This window comes from Fundulus heteroclitus, chromosome 20 (assembly GCF_011125445.2).
Source record: "Fundulus heteroclitus isolate FHET01 chromosome 20, MU-UCD_Fhet_4.1, whole genome shotgun sequence".
Taxonomy (NCBI): Eukaryota; Metazoa; Chordata; class Actinopteri; order Cyprinodontiformes; family Fundulidae; genus Fundulus; species Fundulus heteroclitus.
Window position 1 is genome coordinate 27,921,043 of NC_046380.1, and position 12,669 is coordinate 27,933,711.

Sequence of the window (12,669 nt, forward strand, 5' to 3'; positions counted from 1 at the left end):
TCACTGCAGGCTGGAGTTTCCTGTCCAAAACCAGGAGCAGCAGCAGCAGCAGCAGCACAAGTCCAAGACTGGCACAGAACTGGTGAGTGGAGAGGAGCACCAACGCAGGAGAGGAGAAACACGCCACAGAGTTCGGGTCCTTTCTCGAAGAGGAGTTGGACTTTTCTCAGCAGAGTTTGAGGCAGAGTGAAAACAAAGAGATTTCAGCGGAGTCCAACTTCCCAACATCTGGTTCGCTGGAGGACGGGGCGAGCCGAAGTCAGGCACTTTGGAGGCGGAGAGAGAAGACTGGGCGAAAGAAAATGCTCTGAGTTTTGGAGCTTATGTCACCTGCGTGAGGCGAGCTGACTTTTTTTTTTTTTTTTTTGTGTGTGTGTGTGTCACCTTGTGAAGAGACCAAGTTTGGAGGAGAGCTCCAGCGGAGCTTGAGGTCCAGCGGAGGAGATAAGAAATGAATTAGTTCCAAAATAAATAAGTTTATAACTAAACTTCGGCTGCTCAAGAGTGCCAGACAGTGAGAAGGTAAGGTTGCGTGTTCTTTTCCCCTCATGTATGTGTTGTGGAAGATAAACATAAGGGGAGAGTGGGAAGAAAAAAAAGCTAAAACTTGAGTTCGGTCTCAGCATGCAGAGACTTGTTTTTAATCAGAGTGCAGACATGCAAGCAAGACAGAAACAAAATATCTTCTGCATTTTGTGTATCCGGGCCCTGTAGGCTATGTTTTCCCGATGATAAAACTTTAACGTGCTTGCAGCTTCTTACGGGACGCGTTTTTGCTACAAATTACGCACGTCGTGTGCGGTGCGAAGGTTTTTCTCTTTCCCGAAACTTCTACAGACGTTTCCCTATTTCATAGGTTTGCAACCAAGCCTGGCGCAGCTGTATGTGTGGCTGCGTATTTGTGCGTCAAGCCAAGATTACTTTAATGAGGATAACCTCTGCTAGCGTTTAGTTTTCTGAGATTCGCGGGTGATTGTCAAAACTTTCGTGGGGCATTTGAGTGCGGAGCTGTCGCCACGGGAGCGCGCGAGGAGCTGCCCAGCTGAGCAACTGCTTTTGACTGGTGAGGCGCGCGCCTGTTCCTGCTGCACGTGAGGCAGAACGACAGAGTTGTCTCATCTTCTAGAGCACGCGCAGTGTTGGCTCGTCGGCTGCCCGAGGCCTTCAAAAAGTGTAATAATAAGCAAACTTACAGGCAAAAAATAAATAAAAAATTAATTAAAAGGGAATAAAGTGTAACTCAGCCCAATTTTTTTTTTTACAGAAGAACTGTATAAACTGGGTCTAACTGTTTTAATGTCACTATACAGTAATTTTAAATCGTCATGTTAACTTGTCATCGCAAGCCCGCATTTTGGTATAAAAGCACCTCAGTCAAACTCAGGAGTTAAAAATTGCAAGCATTGGGATGCTGGTGAAGATTCTCAGTCATCCAGGTCATGATCATTCCAAAAAAAAGCTTAAAAAATAAAACAACTGGACTTTTTTCCAAAGTTTGAAGACATTTTGCTTCTAACGTCTTCAAATTTTGGAAAAAAGTCCAGTTGTTTTGTTTTATTAACCTTTTTTTGGAACACGCATTGTCATTATTGCTCCATAGTGTTTAGCGTAGTGCTGGCCGATATGGACCAAAAATAGTATCTCAATATTTTTAGGCTGAATGTCAATATACGATATTTATAATAATAAATATAATATTTATATATTATAATCTAATAATATAATATACGAATGTCAATATACGATATTTATCTCAATGAATAATTACTTTACATTTCGTAAAGTAATTATAAAAAGGCATCTTTGAATCAAGGCTTTATCCCAAATGTCTCACAAGCACATTTTGTAAGAAACAACTGTGGATAAATATCAGAAACAGTTGAAGAATAACCTACTGGAATACATAAAAGTATAAGTATAATGCAACATAGACCATCTCAATATAAACAGTATTCTCTCATTTTATATCTCTTTTAAAGGGGCCGTGACAACAAATTTCAGTTTTCTGTGGTTTTGGGGGTATAATATGATCTGTTGTGCAGGTGTGTGTCAAATGTGAATACCAAAGGACCTGCTCAGAGGTGGTCAGCTTTGTGGCTTTGCTCAGATCAGAAAACAGGTTGTCTTTCTATGTAATTCCTATTCTCCAATCAGAGCGCACCATCAAGCGAACAGCCTTCCCCCTCCACTTCTCTCCCCTCCTTCCTCCAGCTGATGCACCAGATGTGAGTCGAGCTAGCATGTCTGACTTGAGAGGAGGAAGGCGTGGCAGCGAGCAGACGGCATCCCCAGATCAGTCTCCCTGTATCGGCTCGAACAGGAGGCAGAAGCCACAGAGAGCGAATATCCAATATTCAACATCAAACTAACTTCACAGCGGTTACTAAAAAGGGGAGCTGATAGGTCCAATGGTGCTCAAAAGTGCATGAAGTTTCCACTCAATTCCGAAGGACGAGAGAATCACAGAAGAGTGGCTGAAGTTCATTTCCTGTGGATGGATTCAGGTCGGGGTTTTCAAACAAACAGATAAAAAAAAAAAACTTCTATTCCAACACGGAGGGTGGTGACCCAAAAGCTGTCATTACCCGTAACTTTATTTCATTTCTAAATGGTGTCTAATGTTAGAAAGGTGTGTTTGTAACCGAAAAATCCAGTCGACTGACGTCCGACATCCTGCAACACAAACACTTCAACCGGCCATAAACCATAATAATGAATTTGTAACAGAGTGTTTGAAATGAGCAATATGGCTTACTGCCCAGGGAGGAATCTTGTCAGGTGGCAGCACAATCAGATGTGTGTGTTCAGTAGTTTCAGAATAGAATACTGTAGAAAGATCCTTTATTGCCCAACAGTGGGGAAATTCAGGCGTACTAGCAGCAAAGAGCCAGTTTACAACAAAAGAAAAAACACTGTGCAGTTATTATAAATAGCACACTCAAGAAGACGTGTGCAAGTGAGTTGGTTGATTTCAAGAAATGTACCAAACATGTACTCATATTTATGCATGAAAAACACCAACAGGCTATTTAAAGGAATGCAAAACAGTGTCGTAAACACTCATTGAGTTTGTTGGGAGCAGTGATGGTTATAAAGTCTAACAGCTGCTAGGATTAAAGAGCTGCAGTAACGCTGATTTGTACATTAAGTGTCTCCAGCTTTGTGGCAGCTACATGCATGGTGGGAGCCAATAGCTACGTTTACATGGACAAAAGTAATTGGAATAGAGGGCCGATCGGAATATAAATGCATCATGTAAACGCACCAATCAAAATATTGTTATCAGATTAAGCTCAATCGGAATAAAATTGTTATCCGAATGAGACGGGTGGATTATGACGATCAATATGCGTGTAAACGCTTGTCAGGATCAAGTTATTCTGAATGTGGCAAGATGACCAGAGTGTGCCCCACGTCGCTTTGAGTGGCGGAAATTTTCCGGGGAGAAAAACTGGCTGTGCTCCTGATACAACCTTTCTGTTCGAAACAAAGAGCTAAATATTTTAATTTATTCAGTAACGTTTCAACCGTGATTAGAAGCTGGTGCAAATCCAGCCTGGGCCCTCAGAAGACAAATGAACTCGTACGCTACTGCTTTGTTTACTATTTTATGTTGTTCAGCAAAGACATAAATACTTCTTTTGTATTTTTTTGTAGGGAAATTTGATAACTGTGCATGTCAAAATGGTTCTATTCTGAATAAAGCCAGGTGCGTATAATGGCAGATCAGTTTATTTGATTATGTGTCCATATAAATGGTACAATCCAATAATTTTTTGTTTTTTAATCCGAATACATTTCAATCCGATCGTGAAATTTTGTGCATGTAAACATGGCTACTAGGGCTGGACAATTAATCCCATTTGCAATATAATTGCAATTTTAAAAAACGCAATTTCCAAATCGCAGACGTCTGCAATTTTTGGCTATGTAACAATTAATGAGTCAGACGCGTCCTTTAGGTGTCAGTAATATGCTTAAAGTGGGTTTGCCTCAACATGGAAGGGAAGGGAGTTGCAGCAGTGAGATAATCTAATTATAATATTTGTTTTATGGTTTATATAATCATACTTTTACCAGAAACTTCCACATAACATTAAGTACTCGTCAAACTGTTTAATACATAGACTTGTTCGTTGGTTGCACTTTGCACTATATGTTCAACAAGGATTGATGTCCAACTCAATTAAAAGCTACTCTCTTGAATAAGAATATTCTGATTAATAAAAACAGTTACATTTCTTGTTTTAAAAAATCCTTGTTTACAAAAATCTTTATCTACAGGATTTTTTTTTTTGCTTGTAGTTGATGCAGAGAAAAGTCAGAATTAAATCGCAGTTATGGTTGAAATATATTGCAATTTTGATTTTTGACTAAATCTTACAGCCTGAATAGCTACTGTCCAACAGTGATGTTATTTTTGACCAGAGTCCTTCTGTCTCCCACCTGCACTGGGTCAAGGGGGCACCCTTAGAAAAAGCGGGCCTTCCTGAAACGCTTATCCAGCCGCTTCCTCTCAGCTGTAGATAAGCTGCTGCTGCTGCTCCAACAAACTGCACCACAGAAGATGGCTAATGCCAACAGAGGGTCAAAATAGTCTTCAGTAGCGCCCCCTGCATGCTAAAAGATCTCAGAAGGCCGACTCTGACAGAGTTCTCTGAGATTAGTTTTCCTCCAGCACCGTTACAGATTATCTCAAATCCGATTTAGGTAGTATAGTCATTTCCATTGTGAGTCAAAACGTGCATTCTGAAATCAATCCAATTAGCGTTATTTAGCCTACCTGGCCCTGGGTCAAACGTGGCTCAACCCAGCCCTGGGTTGATGTAACAAAGCAGGGTTGGGTTGTGGATTTGGGCCAGCATACTGGGTAAATCACAAACATTGTTTAGCGTCACAAATCTGTGAGGCTCCCAAAGAAGAGCTTAAAACTATCCCAAAACATCGATTAACACCCAAGTAATGTTTAGGTTAAAACATTTGTATCCATTTATTTGTTTTCTGTTGTCACCAAAGGGTTGTGTGGGGGTTGGTGTGTACTTTTATCATCTTACCATCTCCATTTTTTCGTCGTTTAGAGGAGGTTCAGTGAAGTCTGATCAAGTTGCTTTGTAGTTCAAAATGATGCTCCTTTAAGAATGATGAGGCTCCTTCTTGTCTCTTCTCTAACTAAGCAAACTGGGTCACGGTTTTTGACCCAATGTTTGTTTTAAACTTGACAGCTTCTGCCTCATATGCTGGGTTGAAAAAAAATAAACCTCCAGGGTGTCTGTGTCTGCTCCCCTGTGTGCTATTTTAAAACGTTTATTGCGAGGTTTGTTGGTCTCTGCAATCGCAGTCATGGTGTGTTTTATGCATTAGCGATGGAGTGAACTATCTGTCAAAGTGTCATGAAAATAAATATCATAATGTTCAACATATTCAGCCAAAAGCTATTTAATGAAAGGGAGACATTGTCAGGGCTTGTAGATGTTTCCTGAAAGCAGTGTGTCTGTCCCTTTAAGGGTTTCAGAGAATGAATTTGGGCAAGTACTAGTTGTGCCTTCCTGACACCTCCCTGTTCATGTTTATTTTGTAGATTCTGTACAATTTGACTGTCGTGAATTAAAATGTTTTTAGTTTAGCTGAAATAAGGTATGAAAACATACCAGGTCTGAGAAAATTACCTGTTTACTTCTGTAGTTCCCTCTACTGGAAACGCTGTCAAGAAACCGTGCCCAATCAGAGTTCGCATCGGAAAACAGACAATTTGCCTTCGTTTGTGTGATAAACATGGTGCATCTGATGTGGCTGAGATGGTAAAAGATGGAAACAGTGTAGCCGGCAGCTTATTGGCATGTTTGTCTTAGTGTCCACTTCTCTTACTGACATTGTGTTCAAATGTTGTGTGATTGATTCAAAGTTGTCCTGTAGCCCCTTTATTCATTTGCTCCTGTTGCTCCAGGCTCATTCGCCTCCTAGCTGAACAGCAGGCCCACGCCCATGGATGAGGAGAGGAGTGCCACTGCCATCTCCACAGAGCAACCTGATAATGAAAACCCTAACCCACCAGCTCCCAGTTCACGCACAGACTCGAACACGGAGAAGGAAAACAGCCCTACAAACCCAACGCCCTTTCCTGGTGAAGGTAAGAGATAAAAACCTGCAAAAGAAAGCCAACAATTAAAGGTGTAACTCCATAAGTTAGAATGAAAAACATGAACCTATGTTGGTAATTCAATTAAAAACTTGAAACTCATATTATATTGATCCATTTAATACATATTCAGAGAACGTATTTCTGTTAATTCGCTAACAGAACGAGATTCAATGAGAATCAAAATTGCCCTTTTCAGAAAATAAAAATATTATATGAGAGCAATAAGTAACTCCTGTAAAGTATGCCTATGTACTGTACAATATTGCCACTTGATACTTGGTCAGGGCTCCTTTTGCATGAATTACTGCATCGGTGCAGCATGGCATTGAGGAGATCAGCCTGTAGCTCTGCTGATGGGTTCAGGAAGCTTTCAGTTCATCTGCATTGTTTGCGCTTTTGGACTTTATTGGCCACACCATGGTCAATAAAGTTGGCACTTCAGTCAGCGTTGGAGGTCCTAATTCCCACTGGTACATGAAATCAGCATCTGTGAAAAGCTTGACAGAAAAAGGAAGCACAGGGTGCCTTAAAAGTTCTTGGTAGACACTTTTCTGACCTTTGGTTTGAGTAAACAAACTGTACAGCAGCAGATGACATGGCACCCTCAATCATCTGTGACTAGAAATGTCACACCATAACTTAAAACTACTTGGTTTTGGTATCTATCCAGTCTTCATCAAAGTGTTCCAGATTATTGGAAAAATTAACTTTGATCTCAAGAAGAAGACTTTGGACCACTTAGCAACAGTCTAGGCTTTTTTTCTCAGATAAAACGGGTCTATGGCACATCTGATGTGTCTTATCAGTTGTTGCCCATGTTCAGGAACCCTCTCAAGGCTGTGGACATCCCTGGTCCACGTGCACCTTTTTCTACAACACCTTTCCTTCCACTCAACTTTCCATTGATATGCCTGTATACAGCATTATGTGGAAAGACAGGTTCTCGACCGATGACCTTTTGTGTGTTACAATCCTGGTGGAGAGTTGGTGACAACCTGCTAGAGAACGGCCAAGTCAGCAGTCATCCCCGAGATCGATTTTTTTTTGCCTGATCTTATGTAATATTCTACTTTCCTGGAGATTTATCTCACTAATAGTAAGCCATAATATTAAACAGTTTTTTGAAGGGAATTACAATGGTCAATGGTGATTTCATGGTCAAAGAGCACATATTGTACTACAAAATTAAAATAATTTCTTTGATGAATTTCTAACATCAACAAATAGTCATATTCTAATATAATGAGATAGACTTGAAAACTGAATCCAGCCTCTGTAAGCGTCTATTTAATAAAAGAAATGCTTAAAAAGCAGAATGGAAAATAGAGATTAAGCATTTTAGAAAGACAAAAAGAGAAGCTTTTTGAGGAAAGACTTCTCCAATTTGTTTTTAGTGTGTCAGCAGCATAAGAGTTAAGAGACAATAAACGTGCAAATTCAATTTATTCGCTAAGATTAAACTCACATATCAGTTTTTCATGTACAGACACAGTTCAGGTCCCCTATGTCTGGAATGGTTGATAATGATATGTGAACATTTTTTATCAAAATCTTTGCGAGGTAAAAAAAAAACATGACACTTAATGTTCGGCAGGGCCTGCTTAAATAATCTTGTGTTTGGGTGGGTGACTCATGGTGACACTGCTGCCGTGGAGCATATTGTGGTAGGAAGTTGTTTTCTGGGCATGGTTGGAGAGACAAAGCAGCTGTATGTGTTACAGAATGCTTTCTTTGCAAGCCACATCACTAAAGGTTAATACTTTTATCCACCTACAAGAAAGCTTACGCAGGTTAACGCGGGCTGTCTAAATTACAAGTAAAAGACAAAGGCTGCGCTCTGGAAATTCTCCGGGAAAAAAAAAAGAAAACAACTTTGTGTTTTTCCTGGAAATAATGGTGATTTATTAGGTCAGAGTGGTTTTCAGTGACAGGCACAACAGTTGTGTATTCAGGTGACGTACCGCCTTGGATGATCTGTGGGGTCAGGCCCAATTCAGCCCAGTGGAACACTGAAAATGCCACAATGGGGCTCCTGGGACTTTGCGCATGAACCCGTGACCCTTACCTCTTTGTGAGTTTTGTCATGCGAAGGGATGACTGACACTGTGGGGTGGGAACAGGGCTGAGTCTGAATGACTCACCTAGGATTGGACAATTATGGTTCAAGTTCAATCGCGTTTTTCAGAGAAAACAACTGCTCCGAGCGTGTATCAGGGTGCAGGTCTTATGAGGCAATTAGCATGGGTGTGTTTACACACAGGGTATTGTGCAGAGATGTAAGTGGTGTTTTTTGCCACAGGAACCTGCCACAAACATCTTTGATTGCTGTTGTTTGTATTCTATTGAGTTTTATATTTGGGTTTTCTTGCTTTTTATGGCAACATCAGACTCAGTTGGCCATGAATACGGCAGTGAATATTTTCCTATCACATCGACATCTCCGTTTTCCAGCACTGTGGATAACCACTATGTGTATAAGTAGCCTGTAGCATCAAAGTTAATAATAATTCCTGAGGACTTTTACAGCAATTAAACCTGTGGTGGTGCCCAAACATGCTGCCTTTTCTGTGCTGCCGTTACCTGTGCGTGCTCCTCAGGGAGCAAAGGCAAAGTCACCACAATGTGTGCGTGTAGATCACGGGAAGCAGGTGAGTCATTGGATTGGTCGAGCATCTGAAATCACCAAGGTGCTGCTTTCGGCCCAGCCTTAATTCTGGCGAGCCTATGAGCAACACAGCACTTCAAACTATCCCTTTTTGGTAATATACAAAAGTTATGTAAAAGGGGCGTGTACACTTTGGGTGTAACCATACCATGTGAGGCAATACGCGACATTGGTTAGACGAAAACAAGACATGATTTGGCGAGATTTTTGGAAAAACTAAAAATTCCCTTTTATCACAAATAGATTGAAGGTTTTAAAAATCTGAATCTAATCAGTGTAGTTTATTCCAATCCAGGATTGAATGATTTATAGGTTGTGGGTTTTGTGCATGCCTCAATATAGTTTGGTTCTAAGGCCAAAGAATGACTTTAGAATCAGAATCAGAAATACTTTATTAATCCCAGAGGGAAATTATTTTCATTACACGCTCCAGATATACAGACAACATATATATATATATATATATATATATATATATATATATATATATATATATATATATTTACAGATCTAAAATATAGTGATAATGATGATGGTCCTTCTACACCTTCTACACCACTGTAGTTTATCTTTGATCAGTATAAACAGTTTATTTATATAGCACCAATTTACAACAAATGTCATCTTGAAGCACTTCACGAGGGAAATAAATCCAATTTCTATACATACATATATCATGAAATCTGTCCAACTATTAAATTAAATTAATGTATTAAATTAAATCCAGTAGGGAACCCAGTGTGCTTAATTATGGACTGTCAGTCTTGACTCTGGCTTAAACAAGTGAGGTTAAACTCTCTCTGTGTTAACAATTCATTAAGCCTGTCTTCATCTGAGTTGTGTGTTTTAGAATAAAATTATTCCAACAAATGAGATAATCTTTTGGAAAACTCCATAGTTCGTTGCTCAGCTCTGTGTTTATAATTGTTATGCATCGTTAGTCAAACACATTGACAATTGGCTCGTGCCTTTAAAAGGAAAATATGGCAAACAAACAGTCCTTTTCAAATTTTGATATTATTTTGAAACCATAAACAGACGATTTTGCTGCAACAAGTTGGTGCTCTTCTGAAACACAGAAGGAGGACATTATTTTCACAGATCTGTTACGCATTCATCTGGTTTATGCAGCTGATATGTCTGGGAATATTTCTGTTTAGACCAGCTGATAATTTGTCTCTGGCATGTTCTGGGGCTATTACTCAGTTAGTACTGAGTTAGTAGCATTAAAATAAAGCGGGCATTCATAATATATTGTAAAGCTTTATACCTCCTGGTTCCCAGCTAACAGCACTTTCCTGATGGAAAAAAAACAACTTCTTAGTTATTACAGGACCATAATATCACTATGTTTAAATGTGCTTTTTTCACTCGTTACAATGTCACTTAAGCATGAAGATGCAACGAGGCTGTATATTTAGTTTACAGTAGCTTTTCAACACATGCTAAACACCTCTGGTCTCTTTCAGGAGCAATAATTGTCCGACTCGTGTCTCACTGTTTCTCCGTCTGTCTCAGTCTTTCTTTACTAATTGCTTTTTTTATTTATGTTTTAATCATTTTAATATAAATAATTCATTTACATAAAAGGGACATTTTTAATGAACACAGCTTTGAGTTTCCAATAAAAGAGTTGTGACTTGATTAGTGTCGTTTGTCCGGGTTTGAAGACATTGGAGGTCAAACAAAGAAATAAAGACCATTTTGTATGGCTATTTTATTACTCTTTAAAACCAGCGGAACAAGACTGACACTGGATCAGCGTTAGGATTTTTGTGTTTTTTTTTGTATTCCCAAAATCATTCATTCACCTGGCAGATTTATAATTACAATTCTTTCTATTCTACCAAGAGTTTTTTTTTTAATCTGGATTAGACATGAGACTGGCATCTCTCAAAAGATCATAAAACAATGTAAAGCAAACCAGTTATGTTATGGTTTTCATTTTTATTAAATATAGCATGCCAAATATTATTTACACCCATATTAATGAATAGTTGGAAAATCTTACTAGTCATACTGTTCTTGTAACTGCAGACAAGCTTTTTGTATTTTTCTACTGGTATTTCAATGATTTATGTTTGGTGACGCGCTCCAAGTTTTTCTGAGGATGGAAGGCCCCTTCGCCATCACCCTAAGTTGTACCTCCCTCCACAGGTTCTCTGTCAGATTCAAGGCTAGGCCACTCTAAAATGTTAAAAATCACCTCCTGTCAGAAAAAAATATTGGTAACATTAAAAGATTACTTTCACCCCAAATCTGTCAGGACGATGAATAACGTTGTGCTTAATTGCTAAAAGTGCTGGATGACTGCACCTTAAATAAGTGCTAGAGTGGACCATTAAAAGTTTTTTTTCCTCTAGATTTGAGAGTATTTCAGCTTTGTTTTTCTTGGTAAATTTAGACAACCATAAAATGCATTCTTCTATTTTTTCTGCAATTGGAAATGTGTAATTTATTAAAAAGGGATTTTTCTGCTCTCTACACCAACGGAAGGCATTTCCTTTCTGATTGGTAGGTTAGACGGTTGGCTCAGTGTGTGAAAAAGTGTTTTGTATATATATTATAACAAAGGATATCGTGTGGCATATTTCTGTTTTGCTCTTGCAATAAGTAACAATGAGCAGTTTAAAGTTTTTTGTGTTCATATGAAGTGAGAGTAGAGCTACATATAGTGTATGTTTAAATAATACAGCTGCATTGTGGGCGGCTTTCAGCAGTTTTTCTCTACCCATGTAATTTATCCTGCCACTGATGTAACCAATATGCCTTTGAAGCAAAGTTATTTATATAAGCGTGTCTATTATAGTTACATTGTAATGTAAGCATAAAAGTAGTCAATGAACTACTGCGTTCAAAGGGCAAATTGACGACACTGCCAAAATTATTTTTCAAACGCAGATATCAACTGTCCTCTTTATGTTTACCATAACTCTGAGCCAGTTATCTTTATATTTGCAACATCTTGCATGTCGCTGCTCTTTTCTTCAGCATGTAGATGTGGCTAGTTTCCCACTCATCCATTTTTGGTGCTGGAGGCTTGCTGAGCCTCGTGTCTAATTCGGTTTCCTGCAGAGATCAAAATAAATCGAGAAGAGTTTGAGGAATTTTTACTTCATGTTTGAACAACAAAAACAAGCGTGTTGTATTACCACCTTGCAAAAAATAAAATAAAATAAATAAATAAATAATGAAAACCGTGTACTGCTGCAGCTGCTTTGTTTGCCTGTCTGGCCTCTTTTTCTCCCACACTCTATAAACTCACAGGAAATTCACTTTTCAGTGACGCTCTCGATCCAATTTTGTTACTCTGCTGTGAAATCCAAAAAAAGAAGCAATGCTTGTTGTCTTTCATTTTCAGCTCAAACCACAGACTCGCCAGAAGTTGGGCAGATTTAATCAGGGCCTTCAATGCTTATTTGTTCAGGTTGTCTTTAGTGCTTGAGCTTTCTTTCCACATGTGCTTTTGGGAGTAGTCAGGACACCTCAGTAGTTCAGACAAAGCTGGGTGACAAAACTATAAGCAAAGTGAAAACTGTTTATGTCCTCAGCAAATAGTCAAATATGTTTATCTTGGATGTAGGACTCCTTGATGTTTATCCCTCGTCTCTCAGTCAGGCATAGACCACATCTTCAGACTTAGGACAAGTATGTTATGTGGAAACGTAAGATTCGTGTCTCTGCCTGTTGTAGATCTCCAGAGCAGACTGGCTGGTATCTTTCAGCTACAATAGCATCCCATATGGTTAAAAAATATGTATAGAAATGTATTTACCTTTTGTTTCTCACTCCCATTTATATCTGCCACATAGTGCAGCCAAAAAAGCCCCTACGTCTGCTTGGTTAAATTAGCTGCCCCTAAATT

The 12,669-nt window shown here is 39.1% G+C and overlaps 1 protein-coding gene across 1 annotated transcript in view; it reads left to right on the plus strand.

The window, feature by feature from the left end:
- The window catches only part of mdfi (MyoD family inhibitor), a 37,144-nt gene continuing 24,475 nt past the window's right edge, over nucleotides 1-12,669 (plus strand). The window contains exons 1-2 of the mRNA XM_036152114.1: nucleotides 1-522; nucleotides 5,945-6,127. Coding sequence (XP_036008007.1) covers nucleotides 5,983-6,127 — 145 coding nt within the window. The 5' untranslated portion in view covers nucleotides 1-522; nucleotides 5,945-5,982. The remainder of the gene's footprint in view (nucleotides 523-5,944; nucleotides 6,128-12,669) is intronic.